Source organism: Columba livia, chromosome 4 (genome assembly GCF_036013475.1).
Source record: "Columba livia isolate bColLiv1 breed racing homer chromosome 4, bColLiv1.pat.W.v2, whole genome shotgun sequence".
Taxonomy (NCBI): Eukaryota; Metazoa; Chordata; class Aves; order Columbiformes; family Columbidae; genus Columba; species Columba livia.
In genome coordinates, this window is record NC_088605.1 from 45,826,494 (window position 1) to 45,851,682 (window position 25,189).

Here is a 25,189-nt window from a genome sequence, read left to right on the forward strand (position 1 = left end):
GCTGTTCATGGTTCAAATGTAGGTCAGTCTGAGATTCAGTTTATTTCAGTGACCCTATACACTTGGATTTACTTTTATTATGCCAGTGGCATTAATATTTCAAACATAGGCCTGTGCTTCCCTCCCTATACACAGATTTGTGCACCAGTATCGAGCACAGATGATGTGTAAAGGAAATGTGAAATTCATTATTCTGCTACCATCATCCTGAATTAATATTGTTCAGAGCTAATCCTGGAAGTCAAGGCAGACAATGCAGAGTACGATTTTCCAAAGCAAATGTACTTTCCATGATTTTTCTAGGATTTTTCTGACAGTTAAGCTTCCTCTGGTTGCTTAAAAAAGTATTTCACGGGCCAGGATTTTATGTGAAATATATTACTTTTTTGCTGTGTTTCCTTTAATGTCACTGGAAATAAATTCCTGTCCAAACCTATAGTATCAGCAGATACCAACAAATATTTTAGTTTATTGAGTAGGCTCTGTTTTGTTTATTGAGGCTCTGCCCTCTCAACTAATTACAAAATATTCAGCAAATATTTGAATATATTACTTATCTCATTCCCACAAATTAGTGCATCTCTTTGTTTAACAGAGTTCACTGCTCTTGCCCTCAAGGTAAAGCATACATTGCAATCTCTTTTGCAGACAGTCTGAAAACCTGCCTTTTCTAAGTGAATCAACAGCTGAAAATGATCTCTGTAAATCAGTAAAGGGAGAGAATTTGCCATGTTGCATCTAATACCCTTATTTAAGACACAAACAACTCAAAGCTCAATAATGATGTTTAACTGATCCCAGTGCATGGTTTGTGGGGTTGTAGTGAGTTTAGTAGTTTTTTAGCATGTGGAAGTATAACATCCCATGCTCTGGGACTCAGAAAAACCTCAGTTGATACAAAGCAATGATATATGTAACCTTCTGAACCTTATTGATTTTGTTCCTTTATATCACATTTCTATTGCTTTTAGAAGATATGTTCTCTACTATTCCGTAAGATTTGAAGGACATTTAAATGAAGTCTGAAATGTATCAAATTAAGCACCAAAAAGAAAAATGACAGGATTTTTAAGTAATAAAGATATAGCTTATTCAAACTATTAAACACTTAGCTCATGGACATGAGGTATTTTCAGAAGTGCTTTAATGATGAGGTACCTTGATTTTTTGCTTTTCGATTGTTGAATACTTTTGAAAATTTATTAGTAATAATATCTGTAATCAAAATAAGACACATTAGCTACATAAAATAATTTGGTTATTCTTTGCAGAAATCAAAGGCTCTTTTACATTGCTGTATTCTGTAGAAAAAGTGCTGGGAAAAATGGCCGCCAGAACGTGAGTCACAGATGAAATTACTTTTAGCAATAATATATCAGTGGAGTTTCCCTGCTTAGATTTAAAAAAATATAATATCCTATAATTATTTAAGAATACATTCTAAAGTATCTTTTCTGCATCTATGTTGTGCATGCCGCAAAATAGCCTGTGAATTCTTTCCCGAATGGAAAGCCCAATTTGACATGAAATACATACATTTAATACTTTTTCTCAGAACCAGAACCATTTCCAGCCTATATTTGAACTGAAGCACAGTGAATATCTGTACTGGTGTCATGAGTGAAAATAAATTAAAGCTTCTTCCATGCAGAGCAACTGAGAGCTGATTTTTGCTGACTCAGGAATCCTCCAGGCAATTCATTTCAGGAAGGGTGAGGAAGAAAACTGTTGCAGAGTGGACTATCCAATTGGCAAAAACGTTGCCATTTAGCTTTTGCCCAAGTTTGGAATATTGAAACAGAAAGAGAAAGATGAGTTGGAAAGCTTCATTTTCACTTTTTTGCTTCTGTTTGTAAAGCAATTGATTTTATAGGACACTAGCAGTATAACTTCAATACTAGACAGCTTTTTAGTCATCTGTTTCTCATCCTAATTATCACTCACTCATTGATTGACCTAGTGAAGGGGATTTTGCCCACTAATCTGTATAGCTTACTAGTAGTACTAGCAGGATAATGCATATTGATAATGGATTGCAAAGCAAAAAAGGCAATTTTTTTCAATATTTACTTTTGAGGGGGTTTTCAACATTTATTTTTGGTATTTATTTTTACATAACAAAATAAACTTCTGGAGTATCTGAAAAAAAATTGCAAGTTCAAGTCAAGTCCACTGAACATTTTCAGTTAAAACAATAACAAAACCCCATTGGAAATGTCAAAATGGATCACCGAACATTTCTGAAATTGTATAGACTGATTTTTTCAAGTTAGATTCTCAAGGCATGTAAGTTTGAGTCATAAGATTAAAATCCAGTTGTTTTTCCATGGCAGTCATTAGAATACTCTGATACTCAGGAACTAATTTACAAGCACAAGCTTTTTTTCTCAGATTGTTATTTCTGAGGGAAGATTTACTGCAAAGGATGAGAAGGTGTTGGATAGTCTCCCAGTGGCTGTTTACCAAAAACACTAATAAAACTGAGTTGAAGAGGCTCTTTTAAACAAATAATGAATCACCTTTACTATCTACTCAAACATAAATTGCAAGAAAAGAGTAAACTGACTTTGAGAACTCTTCCTTCTGTGTGCACTACACAAATCATTCCTCATTTGTTACCAAATCAGCAAACAGACTTCCTGGAAATAAAAAACTGGCCAGAAAATCAACACAGTCAAATTATGTTGGACACATCTGAGGGTACAACTAGGTCTCTAGCACATTTGTTTGGTAAATGGGTCAGCTATTTTGCAGTCAGGACCAACCAAGACAAAAGGGTATGTAAGGGAGGAAAAATACTATGTAGCCATTCCACTAAGAATGCACATTATTTTAAACGCAATGAAAAGCTATAATAAGTTATTTCTAAGGTAAAACCATAGAAGGAAGCAAAGATATAAAAGGATTCATTATTCAAGGCTAAATCATGACCATGTAATCAGTAAAGCAAACAAAAATTTCCTGAGATGTAAATACATCAATTGCTAAGAAGTACAAGAGATTGCAACCAGAAGTACAATTAGGTAACACTTACAAGTGCAGTGTACAGGTATTTCTAATAATTAAAGCAATGTTTAGTATCAATTGCTTCATGAATATAAATCTATACAGTGATAATTTTGTCTAACACATGCATCTTGCTGAAAATTCAGTTTTCCTATTCCTAATCCATTTGTAGGCATAATGATCTGTTTGTTTTACCCACAAAACTAGCCAGTTAACTAGAACAATGAAATTCTATGTATGCATTGGAATTATTTCATTACAGCCATTCTCATGTTTTATTTCTAAAATGTTAGGCTTTTTCTGTCAAGATTAACTAAGCTATTTTTGCCAGTGTTGACTGTTGTCATCTATTGTGACATTCTGAAATTCTTGCCTAGGAACACAAGCCAAATTTTTCCATATTTTGTTACCAAATATTCTTCCAACAGAGTTTCAAGCCTATATGTACTACTGTTAGTGACAAAAGGGAAGGGAGTGTTCTTTATCCCGTTGAAGGATAAGGGATACTTAGATTGTGTTGTGTCGTTCACCTACTGTGCCATGAGCAATACGTGCTCATATGCGCTCTTGAGCATACAGCTGTAGTTGAAACTGGGCCAGTTATTTTACAAAGTTCATACCAGCAACCTACTCATGCTGTATAGTCATATCTAAGGGAATCCTGGTGGTGCACGGCCACTGAAATTGTACCTCCACGATCCTCTGGACCCTGTGTTGTGACGTGCAACCAGTGAAGGAGCAAAGTAATCTCAAGCAACGTGTGAGCAGCTTGGCAAGGAGATTCAGTAGTAGATTCCTGAGTCCATGTTAATAGCATTAATGAAGCAACAGTAGAAAACACAAGAGCAGGTAGACTTTTACCCAGTTTTATTTACTTTATTTTCACTCTTTAGGAAACTGAGTTAACCATGTAACATGTAGAGCCATGTGCTATTGGTATCAGTAAGGACAACAGAAGCACGTTCTGCACATGACTCTTGAAGGTAATTAATGCCAGATTTGGAAGGGTAAACTTCTAGCATTGGTCATCCTTTGGAAAGGACTTTTGGCAGCCTGGCAGCTGCCTCACTGGTCATCAGTACACTTCCTGGAAAGCTGACTCTCCCATGAACAGTACTTCAGCCTCACATAAGTGTCCCACAAATTTGATTTCTAGCATCATAAATGCTCAGATTTGCTTCTGGCCATATGTGTCTTGGTGGGAAACCTTCTGATTGACCAGATGTGACCAGATGAAAAGAGGATATTCTTATTTATTGTTGGGCTATTGGTAATTGTTACATGTAATTCAGACAGTTACTTTGGCTTTTCCATGTGCTGTTTGAGTGAAACTTCTGCCAGCCCCATCCTGAAGCCATGTATGAATTTTCTTACACTAGTGTTCCTAGAAGTAGCATCTCCATGCCTTGTCTCACCTTCCTGCTTTCTCCAAGACCTTCTGGCTGGAGCAGAGATCAAGCAGATAAGTGGGAAGCAGGTTCTGAAAATGGGAGGAGTAAGAGATGAGTGCAAATTCTGGGAATCCACCTCAAGCCCCTACTCCACCTCTTCCCGCCACCTCCCGCTGCCCGCCCCCAGCTCCAGCCTGCTCCCTTAAACTGGAGCTGCCCTGTGCTGGGCTGAACATTTTCGGCTGCTGACTGCAGGACTCGCACCCGGCAGTCGGCAGCGCCTGGTGGGGCAGACATGATGGTGCTGAGGTTACAGAGCTGGGCTCCTCTGGGGTCTCTCCTCTCCCTCCTCTTTTCCACCAGCATGGCGGTAAGTGACAGTGCTAGAAAATGCATCAGCACAGAAAATGCTGTTAGAGAAAGTTAACTGAAAATGGTCTTCTTTCTTCTCTTCAGTACATTGCTACCAGAGAAAACTGCTGCATATTAGATGAACGATTTGTAAGTAGCTGAACAATTTTCTTTTATCTTAAGAGCTTGATTAAAGCTTTCCTATGCTGATTATTAACTACCATTATCACTTGTAGCTTTATTTGAACTTCATTGTTATTTTCTATATGTACTAAATGCACTGTGCTTAAACGTGTTATCTGTTAATAGAGATGTATGCTTGGTAAAAATGCAGGGAAGGCTGCACTGTTGACAAAAGCAGATATCCAGAAGACACTAGAAGTAACAGCATGCATGCTTTTCATGCTATATGTGTGTATGTGCACACAGTGTGAAACTAAACTGACTCTGTACATTCAAATACAGCAGACAAAAATGGCAAACATCTCCCCCTTTTATCCACAGTTATTTGTATAAGCAGTGACTGAAAGTTCCCCTGCCCATATATTCTGCTCTCCTGTTTTTTTTTCTCCTGAGACATTGCCAATTTTTATTCTTTCCTCTTTAGGGTAGCTACTGCCCAACGACCTGTGGCATTGCCGATTTCTTTAATAAATACCATCTCACTATGGATAATGAACTGCAGGAAATGGAGAGAATTTTGCAGCAAATTACTAACTCCACGGGAACAGTAGAACATGTGATTCAACACATCCAAAGCCTCTATCCTCCAGAGAAGCAGACACTACCAAGTGAGAATATAATGATAACTACACAACTGAAAAATGTAGTTTATGTAGTTTTATTGGGTTTTAATTTGCCTGATTGCAATAATTTTACACCTTTGTCTGTTTTACAGATTCAATTGATGGCTTGACTCAAAAGTCCAGGAAAATAATTGAAGAAATTATCAGATATGAAAACACTATTTTGTCTCATGAAAATACTATACAGTACGTATCTTCCACCTTTTATACCACTTGGCAATCCAAATAATTTTCTTTCTGTCCTTTTATTAAGTGCAGCTAAGGCTCCCTCAGAAAGGTTTTTTGTGCTCATGTGGACCATTGTGCCCACACTGTCCTTAGCAGCTGCCTAGCAAGACACAGAAGGATCATGAGGATCTGATATTGCATTCTCTGCTCATCTGAATAAGTCATTAATTATTCAAGAAGTGCAAGATAAGAATGTCAGGAAGCATGACAATATTTTTATTTATGTTTCTTTTGCTGTGCCAGCTACTTCTAAAATTTTTTTCTCGACCTTTGGAGATTTTATTGATATGAGTTTGTGCTGCAATGCAGAGTGTGTGCAATATTTGTACAATCATTCACTCTGTCTAGTTTAGCTGCATATATCCATGAAAATCAGCTCAGTTACATTGATATAAATCATAAGTAATATAAACTCAGGGGTAGTCTTTTGTAAGTTGACACTGAAAATACAACTGAAAACATCATTAACTTTTCTAAATCTTAAGGATATGTTTTATGACCGGAATGTACAAAAATCTCCACTTGTATAACATTATGTCAAAGATGATTTATGCATTCTGACACTTGCAGCAGTTTATTTGCAGCATTTATGTTTCACAAATGCATCCATAATTAAAGAGGAATAATTTATCATTTGCTTCAGGAGAACAGAGGAAAAGTTTAACAGAATCACAGAATGTTAGGGATTGGAAGGGACCTTGAGAGATCATCTAGTCCAATCCCCCTGCTGGAGCAGGAACACCTAGATGAGGTTACATAGGAAGGCGTACATAGAGATATTCATACATTAATTACTGGTTTGAGTTTTGCTGACTAGAGTCAAGTTTTGCAGAAGATTACATTTTGCATAAGGTTAAGCATGTGCTTTCCTACTTCGTATAGTTTCCTCAGCTTTAAATATTGATACTAACAGAGGCACTTCCTGTTAGAGGGGTGCATGTAGCAGCATGCTACACTGGTGGGGCACGTATGCAGGGAAATGTGTGTTACGTATTCAGAAACAGCTGAAACAACAAGCCATTCTTATGTCTCTCTGTCCAGACAGTTGACAGATACACATATATTGAACAGCAACAGGATCATACAGCTGAAAGAGAAGATTGCCCAGCTTGAGTCACACTGTCAGGAGCCATGCAGAGACACGGCTGAAATACAGGAGACAACAGGAAGAGGTGTGCAAAATGCTTCTTGTGTGGTGGAGGGTTAATCCCGTTACAAGTATCACCAGCTGGCATCACAGCGATGAGTTATTTGTAATCTTATGGGCCATAGACTTCTGCAGAGGTATATAAGATTGCATGTTATGAAACCAGGGCTTGAATCAATATAGGTGTTGGGTAGAAGCTCTACAAACAGGGTATTCAAGTGGAACAGAGGTATTGCTTGTTCCATTGACTTTTTTGTCCAACATATGATTATCCCAAAACGTATGCTAAACATGAGGGACATGAGTAGAGTTTCCATGGATTTAGGACAAACAGAAGATAACTCCTTATCACATTTCTACTGAACCATCTGAAAAACATGTTATTATTCCATTAGCTTCAAAAGTGCCGTTTTTGTTGATGTAGATATTAATGCAACTATTATATTTTACATTTCGGTTGCTAAAACTCTACATGAGAGTAAATTCCTCCTCATGTTACATAAGTCCTTTGACCTTTAGTAGGATTTTTATGGCAATTACATTAAAGTATGTGGAGTAAATAGCTAACTGTGCAACAAGGATGTTTAGATGAATTGTATTTCTTGCACTGAAAAAGTTACAATATCAAATAAATGTGAGGGTAGAACTGTACCTAGATTAATAACAATCTTTTTAATATCTTTACTTCAGATTGTCAAGACATTGCAAATAAAGGAGCCAGAAAAAGTGGTCTTTACTTTATCAAGCCTCAAAAAGCCAAGCAGTCATTCCTAGTCTACTGTGAGATTGACTCATATGGCAACGGCTGGACTGTATTACAGAGGGTATGACACTTATGTGTTATTACCATGAGCAAGCTTACTGCATCAGTACAGTTTTTATTTACCTACATAAGATACATATCTTTTTTTGATTTAGGTTTTTGGGTTTTTTTTGTTTTCCCCAGAGACTGGATGGGAGTGAGGACTTCAAGAAAAACTGGGTTCAGTACAAGGAAGGATTTGGACATCTCTCTCCAGATGACACCACTGAGTTCTGGCTGGGCAATGAAAAGATTCATTTAATAACTACACAGTCCACTCTGCCATACACCTTACGAATAGAACTGGAGGACTGGAGTGGCAAAAAAAGGTATTTGCTTGTGATGCTCCTGAAAATGACAGCTTAAAACCTACTGCTTCTACTGCTGCATCAGTTTGTACAGCTCTCTGAAAAAATGATGACCTCTTAGACCTGCTAACATGAATAGGACACTGTTTTGGCTCCTGACCTCAAAGCTATGACAGCAGTCACCCTGTGTGACTTGTTGCGAGATACACATGCATGTCTGAAGGCCACATGCTGGCAACCCTAGTTTAGTTGGCAGAAGGAATTTGTTTCTTCTATTCAAGATTCTTCACATCTTATGCATCTTATTGACTACATGATTGTTTTAGGTCCCTTCCAACTGAACTATTCTATTCTATTCTATTCTACTCTATTCTATTCTATTCTATTCTATTCTATTCTATTCTATTCTATTCTATTCTATTCTATTCTATTCTATTCTATTCTATTCTATTCTATTCTATTCTATATTCCATTCTCCAGGAAGGTTTACCAGCTTTGCTATTTCTTGAGACATCCACTTCTTCCTTCCACCAAGAATTTCCTCATGATCTAAGTAAGCCCAACTATTATGAATGTGGGAGATACATACATGTGCATGTTTATATAATGTAGATCTTTCATACATCACTGAAGAGTAGTAGTCAGAAAACATCTGACACTGGAACACAAATGCTGGTCAATGTGTGTCATTGAACTGAGGCACACAATCATGCAAAACCAATTCCTTTTCAAATGCTAGGATGCCATAAATGCCTTTTTCTGCAGTTCTAACACCTATGTGTTTCTCATTTGCACATGTACTGGGAATGCAGCATGCTGATATTCACCATTCTCCTTTGTTAACAGTACTGCTGACTATGCTGTATTCAAAGTGGGAAGTGAAGAAGACAAGTATCGGCTGACTTATGCCTACTTTATTGGTGGTGAAGCCGGGGATGCCTTTGATGGCTTTCATTTTGGAGATGATCCAAGCGACAAATCCTTTACCTATCATAATGGCATGCGGTTCAGTACCTATGATAATGACAATGATAACTTTGCTGGCAACTGTGCTGAGCAAGATGGATCTGGATGGTGGATGAATAGATGTCATGCTGGCCACCTCAATGGAAAATACTATATAGGTAAAGTACCTTCTAAATACCTATGACCCAGGACACCACATTTCAGTGACAAAGAAAAATAGGTCAGTTCCATTAAGTATGTTTTACTCTCTGGTTTTCTTGAAGCTGGCATAGCGCATTCTTTGCAATAGATGTTAACACCAGCAATAGGAACTTACAGCTGCTCTCCAGCCCAAAGTGGGAGAACTAGTCCTGAGAGAAGCAAACTGGGGGGAGAAAGGCAGTGAGCAAGGCCTGTTAGCATGCTCAGGGATGCTATGGAGGCGTTAGTACCAGGAAAACATATAGACAGATCAACCGTTTTTGAAAGCAACTGTTTTGCTCTAACCTATGTTTTTTAGGTGGTGTGTACACATCGCAAGATGTTGGTCCATCTGGATATGACAATGGCATTATCTGGGCAACCTGGCGTGACCGGTGGTACTCCATGAAGAAAACAGCAATGAAAATCATCCCATTCAACAGACTGTCAGTAGATGGACAGCAGCACAACTTAGGCAACACCAAACAGGTTCGACCACAGGGCTGGGGAGATGTTTAAAATTACAAAAGAACATAGGTATTGTTTCAAACACTGAGCATGGGCAACTGAATAGGACACCGTGTCTTAGAGAAGTTGGCTTTGTTTATGTGTACACACACGCAGGCACGTCGCAAGAAGAGCCAGAGGCCATGAATGCATTTGCAAAGAGCAAGTTTTATTTTAGTTAACTCTCTGCTGGGGGATCTCCGAAGCCACACCTGAGCTCCCAGGCAGAGGTGACACAAGCGGGGACGCAGGCGCTGGCCAGTTCAGCCCTGCTGGAAGATCACTGGGCCTGCTGAACTCGCCTGTATTTCAAGGCTTCAGGCAGGTGCAGCCTCCCGCTCTTTGTCACAACAAAGCAGGAATCTCAGACATAGTGATAAGGTGCCTAGGGTTTCTCACAGGCCTATGTTGTCTAACGCAGAGGTTCTACTCATCAAGCACACAAGGCCCGTAAAACAATTAGTGTGATGTATGTGCTTTTTCTACAGACAGGTGCAAGTCACTTGAGCGTATTTACATTTAACTAACCTCCTCGCCAAATCTTCTGCTATATCCCCATACAGTTTACCATTTTGTCACAGAAATATTTGTACTTCGATTTTAATATACCTTCCATTTTACTATTTCTTTTAACAGATAGATAAATGGATAGTCTTGTGATCAGAAATAATCCCTTGTCTTCATGTATTTTTAAGTGTTACATTTTTAATTTCCAACTAGTATAACTGTGTTTTAACACTATCAACATGTCATCATAGCCTTATGTACTTCTTTCTTTAGAATAATATTAAAATGCACTCTTTTCTTTTTTTTTTTTTTTTTCTGTTTTAGGTTGGAGATTCGTAAAGGGGCAGTTTCACAAAGACTGGTCTGACCAGGGAAACAAATATCTTGTATCTTAGACACTGAACTTACCTGACATTACACAGTTCAGTTTTACTGTAAAACACTGTTGACTGGAAAATGCCCAAGACTCTTCCCTGAGCAGTGCTTAACTCTGTACATGGTTATTATTTTCTGTACAAATTCTCAATAAATTTTTGATTACTACAAAAAATCTGAACTTGTTATCTGTGCTCAGCTGTTGGCCAAACAAAGCAAACTTTATGATGCTTGGAAGGTTACTCTGATCAAACCTGTACAATTCAGTCATTCCTGCGTTGCAGGCCAGTAGTTTCTGCTCTTTGTTTAGAGGCGAGTGTTAGAACTATTTCTCCATAAAATATGGCTTGCTACCAAAAGTTTTCATTCTGTTTTCCGATGAAATTGATACGTGACATGGACCAAAGTACACACCAACTTGAAAGAGGCCTGGTTTACTGCTGAAGGCTACTTAACTGACCTTACCGTGAAATAATGAATACATTTTCAATCAGGATGTGTTAGGAAGTATCCTATCAATGACCAAGAACAAATGTTTTACTCCAAAGCATACATATCAACAGGTTTCTCAAAATAAAAGTTTCATTTGCTATATAGCGCATAGTATTACACTGTACAATCATTACTCCTGAATACCCCTTCTTTGTTCCTAAGTATATAAAATTAATGTAATGTATCTAGTGTCATTATGAGACCAAAAAATGATAAAATTTGCAGCAGAAATTCATTGTATTTTACTTGAATTTTCTTTTTCTAGATCTGGTAGTAATTTTCCGTGTGACCCACATGAGCAAACTCACAGCACAGATCAAGAAGAGCAAAGAGTTTGCGATGCTGTCTGAATGTACTCAGAATATTTGATGAGTGCATTTGAGGGGTGCATTAGCAAAACAAATTAGGTTTGTGGATAAATTTCTCAACAAATAATACACTCTATCTCAAGTTAGTATATAAAGAAGTGAAATACAAAGTGTACCCTGGTTCTTATTTTTAGTTACTAGTGAGAGGCCAGAAGTTCACCTGATATTTCTGAATAGCACATTCAAATGCTTTATTTTAAAGACAGGGAGACATTACACTAGTAAGACAGATCTTAAATGCGGTATATGCTACCTCAACACTTCTCCAGTTTTGGTGCCCAGGTCTCTAGCGAGGCTGCTGCTGGGTCTCTTTCCTTGGGTCTGAGCCTCCACAGCATAAGCTGCTGTACCCCTGTCATTGTTACTCAGGTTGTTTTGACTTAGTTCAAGTTCTACCCTTGGGCCAAAATCTAAGAGGAAGAGAGGCTTCTCAGGAGCAGGTGAGAAGAAGCCATCATAAGCCTAGGGCCAGTGTGAGGTTAACAACTGTTTGGGATGAAGGACAACCTCTCCACACCACTGAACCACTATATTTGCACAGCTCTGTTTCACCCATGCAACCAGTCATGTTGCGTGGCTCACCACCAGCTTTGACACCCAATTCATCACTAGGCAAAGCATTTTATGGGTTGCTCTCCAGAACTAAGATTGGCTTATTCTTACAGTTGATTTATTGGTGTCCTAGTTTTCACAAATAATTTCAACCTCTTTGGAGGGAACCATCTGCTCCAGTGGTCAGGAAGGTCAGAGCTATTGAACCCAATAATCTTGATCTTTCAGAGGAGTCCTATGCCAGAATTCATCAAGGAGTCTACGGGATCCCAGCCTACAGTTATATTCTCTGGGCTCTGAAAGAACACTGGCAAAACTCATATCTTTTGGAGGTCCTTTCTACTGTTTCCAAACCTCTATCAAAGGGGCCTGAAAAGATCTCCTGTTTCTTCTGACTCTTAGGGAGTTAATAATACTCCTGGTATTATTTTTTGCAAGCAAATATGTTGCAATTTGACTTAATGCCCCAATTTCGTACACTGAAAAGTCATATTTCTCTTTTCTACATGAGACTTTATTGTACATGACAGTCAGATCATAGCTATAGTAAAAGTCATCTGTATTTACGTGAGCCTGTCTCCCTCTAAGTTTATAAAAATTTGTCATAGGATTTGGTGGATATAAGTTTGCCTTTCTTTCATACATGTGCTTGCAGTCACTCTTCCAAAGACCACTGTAGCACAAAACCGAGGAACTGGGAACAGAAATACTTTCTCTTCTGTATGCTCACTCCAAAGCAAAACCAACCAACCAAACACAAACAAACAAGCAAAAACAAGCAAACAAACAAAGTCAGAAAAAGTGGATGAGGAAGGGGATAAAGGTAGAATGAGGTGAATAAGGTGGGCAGATTGGAGGGCTTACTGGGTCCCTCAGTGCCTAGGACACTGCATGGGGAAAATGTGGGATCATATGCTGGGGCTGGCTAGTAATGAGAGCTGGAGCTGAAGAAGAATGGAGTCTAAGACAAGGTGTCCAGAAGAGGGACAGGAATGAGCAGGTAAAAGGAGGAGAAGGTACTGCTTGGAACCTGGTGGTAGAGACTGGTGGTAGGAAAGGAGACAGGGACAGTGCTGGGCAAACTAGGGCTGGCTCACATCTAGGGCACACAAACCAGACCTAATCCCAGACTCCCCAACTATTGCTCTGGCAACCTGCCAAGAGCAGGGCAGCTGAAATAGCGAACTGCATTTCTGTCCTTCAATCATGAATTAAAGTTAAATCCAAAGTTTATCTAGCCTTTAGCCTTTCAAACAAACACAGGGAGAAGTGACTGGATGATAGCAACATGAAAACAAAGTTACAGGCTGAAGGTCAGGCCCTAATTCAGCCCTCAACTGGAAGTCCTGAGGAGCCCCTCCTTCACCCCAGCTTCACCCAGCAATCCCCTTCGCATGAAGCAGGAAACCCCTCTTAGCTTACCTAACCTAATGTTTGTGATCAGTTATCAGCTTTTTCCAGTTCCTCTGGCCTTGCTGGGAAGACCAGAGCTTAAGTGTTCTGCATTTGAAGGTCACCAGAGAGCTGTGCTTTCCGTCAGTGTCACAGGAGGCCTGGCACATGCTACTGCCGTGTCCAGTCTTACATTGGTAGCCTCTACCTGGGACATCACCCAGCAAATTGTCACATCCTCTCTTGGCATGACAGCAAAGACAGAAATTCTTCTGCTTGATGTACTCTTACTGGTCTTGATTTTTAAAGCCTATTAAATTACAAAAATAATGTTTGGAGAGATAGAAGATAACAAAACCAAGCTCTTACAATTTAGGAAAAGCCAGAACTGAGGTGACATCACATTTGAATTATGAAGGATGCTTTAGTTGTTGCATAGGTTGTAATGTATGCAGTAAGACCAGGTGGGGCACAGTTGTCTCTTACTTAGAGTTGATACTCTGCAGAATTAGATGCTATGCCTGCCCTCATCACCTGGCTCCTGTAGGACCAGAGGCAAGATGCTCAGGCATCTCAGAGCTGGCTGCTGGATGTTCCTCGTGAGCCCCAGTGCAGACACAGAGCTATAGCCGCTCTCAGTGGGATCTGCACGTATGGTGTGCTCTGAAGACTTGGACTACCAAAACAGTTCCTGTAAATTAATAACTACTTTTTGACTTAATGTTCTCATCTGGTTTCTGCAGCTGTGAAAAGTTGTGCCCAGGGAAGTAATGTTTGCAAGCCACTGAGGCAGCTGAGTGATGAACACCATAGGAATATCCTTGAAACTTTAAATGGTCTGCAGAGCACCATTGTAAAATGAAAAGACAGTACGACCCTGGGCAACTGCTTGCCTGTGGAGCACCATCCATGGTAACTGTGAGGAGGAGGGGGTTTGGTTGAAGGAACATCACATGTGAACCTGTGGTAAAGCAGAGCACATGAATGTATGCACAAGGAGAGCCCATGAAGGTTGTATGAAGGTTGTATGTGCAATTCTTGTGTTCCTGAGCACGGAGGGCCTAAGGTCGTGACCTTTGAGCAGAGTTTTTTATCTATTGTGGAGGCTAAATTAGAGTTTGTTGGCTTGAGTAGGAGATTCTTCATGGACCCCAGTAGATTTGGGGGTCATATTGCTCTGTTCTGTAAAATAATTAATCCTAATCCTGCAAGACTTCCTCTCTTCTTTACCCCCTTTAAGCATTTTATTGTTCTCTGAGCTTTTTATAATTATTTCACTGAACAGCTGCAACATAGCAAACAAAACTGTGTAGGATTTGGATTGGGGAAGCATCACCGGTCTTGCCCCTGCTGAAATTAGCAGCTGAGGATTTCGTTATGTGAGGATATTTACTATCTGCTTTGAGTTCAAAAGCTGCCTTACAGATGTTTAATCAACCAAACAGTACAGCCATGGCTGGCAGATCTTCAAACTGAGCAAAGGTAACATGTGGTCTGTTTGGACATTTGTCACTGAAGTTTGTTGGGCTGTCTTGTTACTGAAATCAGAAGAGGTTTGTTGCACCATAGTATTACTGGCACTGCACAGGGTTCAAAAGAAGACTTTACAAAGCATGCTGCAGAGAATCAAAACAGACAAAACATCTTGTTTCAGACTCTGCAGAGATAGCATTAGGCCATAAATATAATACGTACCCTTCATCATGCAAAACCAGATTCTGAGGGTGTAAGTGTTAATCAACGGCACAAATCAATGTAGCACCATCTTATTAAGCTCTTCCGTTTTCTGCTACCTGAGGATATGACTCACTGTTAGTGAGATGGGTGTAAGTTCCGTTAAGTTTTAGAGGGTTTAGAGAAGCATGAAGTGCAAGGCCAGAAATGGGGTACATGGAGGGTGTTCAGGCCTCCTAAAGGCAGAAAACAAGAGAAGAAGCACAGGAGGGGAGGATAAGAGAGAACCCGAGAGGCTGCTGGAATGGATCCAAAGCTACAATCAGCTATTTTGAATTAAGTACATTGCACAATGCCCGAGTCAGGCTTAAACAAGTCCCTCTAAAACAGAATTTAACATGTTGTAACCTGTAGATGACGGAGAGTTTTGTGAATGTCACGCAGTTTTAAAAAGCCAAGAGAAATCTTTAATTCTTTCAACTGATCAGGCCCACATTTGATCAAGTAAAGGTATTATTGCTCATTCCTGCTCACTGTGGTGGCGACTTTAGAGATGAGCAGCATCTCTCAAGTGTGTTTGACAGACAGGTACAACATTTCCCAGTAAGGTTTGTTATAGAGCTTACAGCAGCAGTACATTATCACCAACTGCCACATACAAACCATACCACTTCTACAAACATGTAGGGAGGCATGACTCCTTAGGAAGATTTAATTGTGCTTAACATATTTTCTGGAACATTTTCAAGTATCACTATGCTGTGGTCTTCATGATTATGCATTCGTTTCAAACAAATCTTGCTTGATAAAAAAATTATACCATTTGTGTAAAAGACATCATTATGTATAACACATTACGCATTATAAAACATCAGTATGGTCCAGCTGTAAAAATGGATGTAAACTGAGCCTGGCAGTCCTCAGGAACGAATTCTGGTTGATGACCACATGGCCACAGATAATCTGTATCAGCCTTTCTCAGACCAGTACTTGCTTTGGCAAGGCTAGTGGATTTCACAGCAGTGGAACACAGTCACACGAAAAGGGCAAACTTCCTTTTCCAGATATCAACTCTCTGATTATGTGAGACAAATGCCTATCACACAGAGTGTGTGTCTTCCAGCAGGTAAGTATTGCTGGATCACACCAGGTCCTGCATACATCTTTGTTGAACAACCAGTTACAAGAAACTAAGCTGTAGATGGATTTTTTTTTCCTGGAATACATGATGTTGCCCTCATGTTAGTGCTGTACAAACTTATCTGGAGCAAATAACATTGGGAACTTTTGCAAGAGGCCTTGTGTAATCACCTAAGGGAGGGGGACATTTGGCATGTTTTGTCTCCAAACAGAAGGGAGCATAATGATTAATCTCAACTTCGCATCAAGGTTTAAATTGCACCAAAAGACTGGTGAACAACATCCTTGCAGTCAGAGTTCTGTTCGCAATTCTCCTGAGGATGATATCAATGAAGATCCTCTGTGTGTTGCTGTGCCTCAACTTGGCCTGGGTATGAGATTGCTTATTTGATTCTTTTCATATCTTTCTGTTTTGGAGAGTGAGCTTTTATTTAGTGTTTGTTCATTATATTTATACATTTTGGCTGTCACTGAGCTCGTAAAATTCAATACACACAGGTATGCTCTGGCTTACTGCAGCCTCTTCACTGCTGTACCGTCATCAGTAGTTCTTGAGTATCCAGCTCTTCAGTTTTGCTTAATTTAGTTTTGCTGAATCTGCCTGGCTTCAGAAGCAGTAAAACAGATACATTAACAGGAGTGCATAGATCCATAGATGATGCTGTAATTGCTAAACCAAACCTACTGAAAGCTAGTGGCTCCAGTCAGTCAGGAATTTTCCTATTTATTAAGGTGAATTCTACTCTCCTTTGGATGGCACTTCGGCAGGGTTTTCCACCTACAAATACAGTACAATTATACATATTAAAAAAACAAGAATCAATTTTTAGATAATGAAGGAGATAGATAGACTCAATTTTCAACTATACTAATATAACCTTGCTATTTTCTCATTGAGGTCTCAGGCTATAATGTTATGATAGATTCTGTATGTCTCTTTGTGACTGTTTTTCTGAGGAATGTGAATGTGTCGACAAATGACAGAAATTGTAGAAAGCAGATGTGACAAAACAGAGGCAGTTGTATTGGTCTGTCAATGCTGAAAGAGCACAGACCACCTAAAAGTAAAGTTTCTATTTGTTATTTTTAAGAGGCACTTGGGCCAGACCCTCAGGATGAATCAAACGAACTGATTTTGGTAATGACATTACAGTTCCCCAGGACCGAGGTTCTGGCCCTGGAGACTAGAATTAGGAAAATTCAGAATTAATCTGCCTCAGAATTAATCATTAATCATCATAACAATTAATCATTAATCTTTAGAAACATTAATTATGCTGCTTTAAAAGGACATAAGGTGTGCAAAGGAGTCCAGTCAGACCTAATTACATCTCAAGCCCTAAAACAGGGCTTTCTTTCATGAAAAAGAAAGCGAGAAGGGGAAAAAAAAAATCCAGTGCTTCACTGAGCAATAACACAGTAGGAAACCTTACAGTGTTTTGGCTTAGAATTAGCTTGCATATATGCACTTTTGCTTCCCAAGTTTGAAGGAAATCTCAGTATATCCACCCATCACTGACATGATTAATTTTATTACAATGCTATTAGCTGTCTTGCTTTTTATGCCAGGCAAAACAGTGCTGCAAGCTTACAATTAACAACTGTGATTAAAATCAGAAACACTAATGGGAGCACTTTCTTAATATATATCTTTAAGCCAGTTTTGTGCAGACTGAAGGTGGTAGAATGAAAATAGAAATTTAGTAGTATTGCAGCAAATGGAAATAGAACATGTTTTTTTTTTAAGCATTGTTTTAACTTATCCTTTTGCAATCTAATTTCAAGTTAATTTTATATTTACACACAGAACACAAGATTTCTGTGGAATTATATTATCATCCTATATCCTGAGTGTCACCGGCTCCCCACATAACAGCATTAATTTTAAAAGATGAAAAGCTTTATTCCAACAAAACAAACAAAATCATATCTTACAAGGAATGTCAGGAATTAAATCCTTGCACTGTTCAGTGTGATGCTTTCCAGATGGCTGTAATTTCCACACATCAGCTACGCCATAGAGTGAGGACATCACAGTTATGTTTCTGTTCTCTTGGCAGCTATTTAGTTAATCTCTGTTTTGCTTTCCTCCCTTTTTCTCCTGGCAGGCACAAGATGGAGAGACCACCTTTGAAAAGGAGGGTGCAGGAGTGCGTGGTCCCAGGATTGTGGAGCACATGTCCCAGTCCACCTGCCAGTATGAGAAGAATTGGCCCTTCTGTGCGGATGATGACTGGGTGAGCAGTGACCTCTGGGGGGGAAAGCAGTGCCCATCAGGAGGGTGCTCATGGACCTCAGGTGGACCACCATGGTGGGTGCTGTGCAGCCAGCATGGGATTGGGCTTTAGGTCTGAGAGAGGACAGGTAACGCTTCATGTCAAGGCAGCCTGGTGAGATCTCCTGTGGGAAAAAAGGAAAGAAAAAATGATGAGAAAAAAAGAGGGAGAGCTTCACAGGGGCGCAGAATCGGAAGAGAAAGTAAATTGGGAGGGGAAAAAAAAAGAAAAAAGAAAAAAAATAATGCTATTCCTCAGAAAAAATAAGAAGGATTTCTTTTCAGAATCTTGGAAATTACCCTTTTGGAGTTGGTAAAAGAAAAGCACTGGCAAGAAAGATGTGTGACAAAGAAAAGAAATAGCTAGAAATAACTTACACTTCACTAGTTACTGTTTAGGAAGTCTGACAAAATATTCAGTAAAAGATTAATAATGATTGACTGAATGTGTTTGTGTATGAACTTAACTTGTCTCTCTTGCCTCTTGCATCTCAGCCCACCTGTATACTACATTTATTCAATGAAATATTGGCAAAGAGCTTTATTCTGTAATAATATTAAGCTTTTCTGGGGAAAATTTTGCTTAAATAAGTTTGCCTCTGACATCATTGCTCAAACTGGACAATAAACTTCTCCTTACAGCAGCCCTTTGGGAAATATATATATGCTTACACACACATATATATATAATTTCAACCCTGTGGAACAGAGGAGAGGGAACATTAAGGGTTTGCTTGATCCTCCCTTTATGGCAGGTTTCTGAGGGATGCACTTGACTGACATCACACCAGTATCAGAGGCGTAGGAGGTAAGAGATCAGCTCCCAGGTGGCTTGTTCTAAATCACACAAGTCCTTGATGAAATTTTTGGATGAACAGGACAGGACATCTGGAGACAAGGAGCAGAATCTTGCCTTATTTTTTTTTCATGAGTTTTCAGTGTTGGCCAAAAGTCTGCAAACATAATGTTTAATAAAGGCTTACTCATGAAGATTTTAACTCAATTATTTCCCTCTTCCAATCTTAGGGTATAAAATGTCCATCAGGCTGCAGAATGCAAGGGCTGATTGATGAAACAGACCAAGATTATAGTCAAAGAATAGACAAAATAAAGAAGTTGCTTGCAGAAAATCAAAACAACTATAAAAAATCCAATCGGGTAATTGTGGAAACCATAAATGTACTAAAACCAAACCTGGACAGTGCTCAGGGTGAGTATCTTGCACCCAGTTTTCTTATCCGCTGCTGAATGACTTTTTTTTTTGGTGCATAAGCAATATGCAGTGAAAACATATGCTGCACTGGACCTTATTATCAAGACCTGACTAAACATTCTCTTAACAAGACTCTTAACTGCTAACTAGTGAAAACTAGTGTAATTTTTACCTGGCCAGTACTACGAGAAATATGTTCTTAATTACATGTTTTAATTACATATTTTAAAATATGCTACTCTTTTAGGAAAGAAAATCACACACGCATAGGTAACTCTGATGCATTTCTGTTTCAGAGATTGATGAGAACTATGGTCACGTGTCAGGAGAACTGCGGCGGAGAATTGTGACATTAAAGCAGAGAGTTGTCACTCAAGTAAACAGAATTAAAGCTCTGCAGAGCAGCATTCAGGAACAGGTGGCGGAGATGAAGCGCTTGGAGGTAGGTTATCTACGTAATTTCAATTCTTTCAGAGCTTAGCTACAGAAAGAGGGTCTGTCCATTATATCATACATGGCAAACAGTGCTCCCTCTGGAAGATAACATGATGGCACTCTGACAGGATCTAACCTGCGGAGGCAAATCCTCAAATGAGTTGATTTCTGTGCAGCCCACAGCCAGTGCTGGCATTAGAGCCCATGTTCCTGGGTTGCAGCCAGTTCTTCTGATGGTAATGCAAGCAGAAGTCCTGCCACAAGCAGCAGGTTTGCTCAAAAGCCCATTTTGATCCTTGGATTAGAGATCTGGTTTTTGGATCATTGGGGAAAGCAGTGGTACCCCCAGGATGGCAGACCTCACACCAGGGCCATGACAGGCTCTGGGCCAGGTCCGGTGTCTTCCCCTCTCCTTGGAGAACCTGTTTCTGTCCCAATCCCCAGGGAATGTGCCCAGCTCTGCAGCACTTCCTCCAAAAACAGGAAGACACTCCTATGCCTCGAGAATAAAGGGAGCAGATCTTGGGAACATGCTACAATGTACTTCTCCATGGAGCTCATGCACAGTGCTATTGCACATGTCATATTTACAGTGGAATTAAAACCAGAGTTGATTTCAAAACTGAGCTTTGGAAAAGCTCAGCTGTAGGTGGGAAGTACCAGGGCAGCACCCACCTTTCCCCAGTTCAGTTAAAGGATACACTTGCTTGAGAAGGTCAGGAAAGCTCCCTAACTAAATTATTTCTCTCTGTTTATGTAGGTGGACATTGATATTAAGCTGCGAGCTTGCAAAGGAAGCTGTGCCAGAAGTTTTGATTACCAGGTGGACAAAGAAAGTTACGACAACATCCAGAAGCAGCTTACCCAAGCCAACTCAATCAACTTGCACCCAGAGCTTCAAACAACCACCTTGAGCACACTGAAAATGAGGCCACTTAAGGACTCAAATGTTCCTGAGCATTTTAAGCATAAGCCTCTGCCAGAAATGCAAGCTTTGAACATTATTAATAACATCAGGCAGATGCAAGCAGTATTAGAAAGATCAGAAACAGACATAAACCCTTCCCGAGGCGACAGCTTGTATCACGTGTCAGAATCGAGGGGGGATGGACATTCACACACCAGCAAATTAGTTACTCCTATTCATGAGAGAGAAACCCTTAGTCTGGGAGGCAAAACCTCCTCCACTGTTCGTAGATGCACCAAAACTACCACCAAAAAAATTGTCACTGGCCCTGATGGCCCTAGAGAAGAAGTAGTTGAAAAGATGGTTTCTTCTGATGGCTTAGACTGCTCCTTTTTACAAGGAGCAGGAAATGTTGGAGGGGAAGGGACCACGTACCATGTTGGTGGGACAGGTGACTTGCACAAGCTAGAGAAGTTATTTCCTGAGCTAGACTCATTTTTTAGCCCTGACTCTCCATCCACTGCTGGTAGACCCTTTGGTGGATCTAGCAGCATTTCAACTAGCAGCCACCTAACTGGCACAGGCAGTAGCCACTTAGGTACTGGAGTATCCACTCATTCAGGGACTTATGAGGGGAAAGGCAAATTTACAGACTTAAGAGAGGACGAAGAAGATGACTTTGGAGGACTTCACCTTCAGCCTTCTGGATTCCCATCTGGCAGTGCAAGTCACTCCAAGACTGTAGTGACCAGCGCCTCTTCTAGTTTCAACAAGGGAGGCTCTACTTTCGAAACCAAATCACTAAAGACCCGTGAAATAACTGAGCAGCTAGGTGGGGTGCAACACGATGAGAGTGCAGAGGATATCCCAGACTTTCAGGCACGCAGCTTCAGACCGTCAGGAGTGAAGCAAAGGACACCCAACACTGGGAAAGGTACACAGGCATCACAGAAGTAGTTATTGAGGTAGTGGAGCCAAACTCCATCATAACTAAACTGACATTGGTTTTAGATACTGCAGTACAATAGTGTGATGATAAGATGCAAGCACTGTGTCTGTTTGTTGCCACCTCAAAAACAAAAAAAGAAAATAGTTCATTAATACTTGGTATTACATAGACAATTCACATATTAAGAAGTCTGTAAATTTTTCTTTTCTGAATTATTTTTAATGTTGCCTGTCATTTTACCTAGTGTAGTCCAAGACATGTTTAACAATTTTCATCAGAGCTATGGGTACTTGGATTCCTCTGAACTTTTTATTAAATTTTGCTGATAACTCCTGTCAAACCAGCTCAACTTTTTTTTTTAGACTGTGATGATATCCGCCAGAAACACACTTCTGGTGCCAAAAGTGGCATTTTCAAAATCAAGCCAGCGGGATCCAATAAGGTTTTGTCAGTTTATTGCGACCAAGACACCACTCTGGGAGGATGGCTATTGATCCAACAGAGAATGGATGGATCAGTGAATTTTAACCGGACCTGGCAAGACTACAAGAGAGGTTTCGGCAGCGTGGATGGCAGAGGGCGAGGAGAGTTCTGGCTGGGCAATGAGAACATACACTTGCTGACTCAGAACGACACTCTCCTCCGGATAGAGTTAGAGGACTGGGATGGAAACGCTGTGTATGCAGAGTATATCATACAGGTAGGGTCTGAAGAAGAAGGGTACGCCCTTGCCGTGTCCTCCTACGAAGGGACCGCCGGGGACGCGCTGATCACTGGCTGGCTGGAGGAGGGCTCCGAATACACGTCCCATGCCCAGATGAGGTTCAGCACCTTTGACCAGGACCAGGACCACTGGGAGGAGAGCTGTGCGGAGGTGTACGGGGGTGGCTGGTGGTACAACAGCTGCCAGGCAGCCAACCTCAATGGAATTTACTACCTGGGGGGCCACTATGACCCCAGGTACAACGTTCCTTATGAGATCGAAAATGGCGTGGTCTGGCTGCCATTTAGAGCCTCTGACTATTCCCTCAAAATTGTAAGAATGAAAATCAGGCCCATAGAAACACTGTAGAGAGACAGGCTTTTAATATATATCTTACAACTACCAGTTGAAAATTGTTTTTCATATATGTGCATGATGTACCATTAACCTGTGAATCTGAAGGCAACTGGACACATCTGTGGCTTAAAAATAAACACTGAATAATTATTAAAAAAACAGTTTTTTCATATTATTTATAACTGACAAGCCTTTTCAAAGAAATATTGATTTTGAAACCCTTTTTATATAAACTTTGTATACCTCTTTGACTATGTCTTTGTCTCTGTCTATGTCTATGTTTTTGGCAGCTCATGCCTTGACCAAAGATCAGAATATTTACAATTTGAACTATTTACTTTGTTGAAGAGTGTTTAAGAAGAATTTAGAAGCAAGTTCACCACAAGCTTCTGCCTCCACTAATATGAAACATGGAAGTTTGATTTTGACAGTCACACTGCTGGGCTGTGCCCTCTGATTTGCATTTTGAGGGGAGCAAAACAACAGCAGGAGCCAGTTCTCAGTCAGAGTTGAGAGTGGTTTGGTTTCTCACTGTTGCCACAAATATAACATGGAGTACACTTTGATAAATGATACATGCATTTTAGGACTGATTTTTAAGGATCTCCTAAGCTTTGATTTTACAAATATAGAAGTAGACTTTCCATCCCATTGATGAATTCTAGGAAGTTTGCCATGCATACTTTGGCTTCAAAATAAAACAGTTCACGGTAACTTAGTAAAATACAACTCCCAAAACAAGATATGATTTCCTAGTGGCCACTAAAAGGTAATGACTGTAACCAGTTCAAGCCAGATGAGGAGCACCTGGATGGCTGTAGTATGTTTCATTGCTTTAGAATGTTTCTCAGCATGTGTCAAGCAAAGATTCTTCTACGGATGAGGGCTTTAAATCAGCAACTTGCTGACAGTGCATGGTGAGGATTTTTTAGCAAAATGCTGGCTGCATGGAAAAACAGTTATATTGGTTGTACAATTACACAAGAGCAGAGTGTATTTACCTTTATACCTTATGACATAAAATTTCACAAGTATTTACTCTGTTCAACATTTCTGTTCTTCTATTGAGAAACAAGCATGAGCAAATTTTGTTGCCTCCAATTTCACTGGCCAGTATGTTTCATACCATTTAACAATATCAACAGATACTGGCAAAGCAGCTTACTTTTAGCCTTTTTTCCATGCTTCTCAAACACAGTCATTGTCTAACATTTTTGGAAAGTTTGCGCAAGAGCACAGACATCTCTACAGGCATGTGTGGAGAAGTGTTCATGTTTTTGGAAAAGGCACTTCTACTTCATACCTTGTGTTTTTGTTTCCTGGTCTCAGTGGAAGCCTGCCTGTGGGTATACTGAATATTTGTGTTTATGTAGTGAGACACCACCACGATGTCTCCTCCTTGTTTTCCTGGGCTCGACAAATTAAATCAACATGAGAGGTTTTAGATGGGAATCCATCTACCACTCGTGATCTGGGTCCCCTCCATTGCATAGGAAAGCAGGACAGTACCCTCTGAGAGATGGTTGATCCTGCCTACCCGGGTTGGAAAGTCCTGTCTTTGCGACAACTTCTGCTCCTGGTTACAGAGGGAGCCCAGACCATTAGTTTCAATGAAATACCCAACCTCCACCTACCATATGATTGGAGTCATTAATTGCTTTAGTCCCACAACTGTGACTGTGTGAAAGATATACCAACCAGGCCTTCTAATACTGTATGTTATTATATGATAAAAGGATGTGGGATGGTGGAAGGGATATTATGAGGCACAGTGTGTGAGCCAGGTCCCAGGAAAGGGTGTATTTTACACAGCATACAGGATTTAAACTCACTGATATTCTGCCCATTTGTTAGATACTATATTTTCACTTTATTCCTTCTCAACTATTACACAGGTAGTTACCATACTTTTTTGACACAAAAGAAAAAGACCATCCCTTATTTGGTGGAATGTGTTTGCTTCTCCCTGGATAATGCATAAATATTTAGAAATCACATGAAAAAAACTTTAGTTTTAAGGCTTTATTTAATTTTTATTTAATTTTAGAAAACATTTAAAAATAATCCTCTCCCTCTTCAAATGTGGTATAGAAATCCTTTGTAAAAGAGTGAATTTGGGGTTTTCTTTGTTTGTTTGGTTTTCTTTTTATCAGTGTTA

The 25,189-nt window shown here is 39.8% G+C and overlaps 2 protein-coding genes across 2 annotated transcripts; both read left to right on the plus strand.

The window, feature by feature from the left end:
• The first annotated feature begins 4,610 nt into the window (after nt 1-4,610).
• Nucleotides 4,611-10,749, plus strand: FGG (fibrinogen gamma chain). Its single transcript, XM_005500849.4, has 10 exons — nt 4,611-4,767; nt 4,854-4,898; nt 5,356-5,539; nt 5,647-5,740; nt 6,824-6,954; nt 7,620-7,753; nt 7,876-8,060; nt 8,886-9,163; nt 9,505-9,674; nt 10,524-10,749. Exons 1-10 carry the CDS (start codon nt 4,693-4,695, stop codon nt 10,536-10,538), a joined length of 1,311 nt encoding a protein of 436 aa, XP_005500906.1. The 5' UTR covers nt 4,611-4,692; the 3' UTR covers nt 10,539-10,749.
• Nucleotides 10,750-16,405: 5,656 nt separating this feature from the next.
• FGA (fibrinogen alpha chain) lies at nt 16,406-23,282 on the plus strand. Its single transcript, XM_013372155.3, has 6 exons — nt 16,406-16,563; nt 18,301-18,429; nt 19,494-19,677; nt 19,977-20,122; nt 20,876-21,956; nt 22,334-23,282. Exons 1-6 carry the CDS (start codon nt 16,513-16,515, stop codon nt 23,041-23,043), a joined length of 2,301 nt encoding a protein of 766 aa, XP_013227609.2. The 5' UTR covers nt 16,406-16,512; the 3' UTR covers nt 23,044-23,282.
• The last annotated feature ends 1,907 nt before the right edge of the window (nt 23,283-25,189 follow it).

Bases quoted from the DNA above. Each gene is read 5' to 3' on its own strand.
- FGA (XM_013372155.3), top strand. From the start codon at position 16,513: ATGATATCAATGAAGATCCTCTGTGTGTTGCTGTGCCTCAACTTGGCC. The intron at 18,430-19,493 runs GTGAGCAGTGAC...TTCCAATCTTAG, and splicing joins TCTGTGCGGATGATGACTGG to GGTATAAAATGTCCATCAGG. The intron at 20,123-20,875 runs GTAGGTTATCTA...CTGTTTATGTAG, and splicing joins CGGAGATGAAGCGCTTGGAG to GTGGACATTGATATTAAGCT.
- FGG (XM_005500849.4), top strand. From the start codon at position 4,693: ATGATGGTGCTGAGGTTACAGAGCTGGGCTCCTCTGGGGTCTCTCCTC. The intron at 5,540-5,646 runs GTGAGAATATAA...TCTGTTTTACAG, and splicing joins AGAGAAGCAGACACTACCAA to ATTCAATTGATGGCTTGACT. The intron at 5,741-6,823 runs GTACGTATCTTC...CTCTCTGTCCAG, and splicing joins TCTCATGAAAATACTATACA to ACAGTTGACAGATACACATA.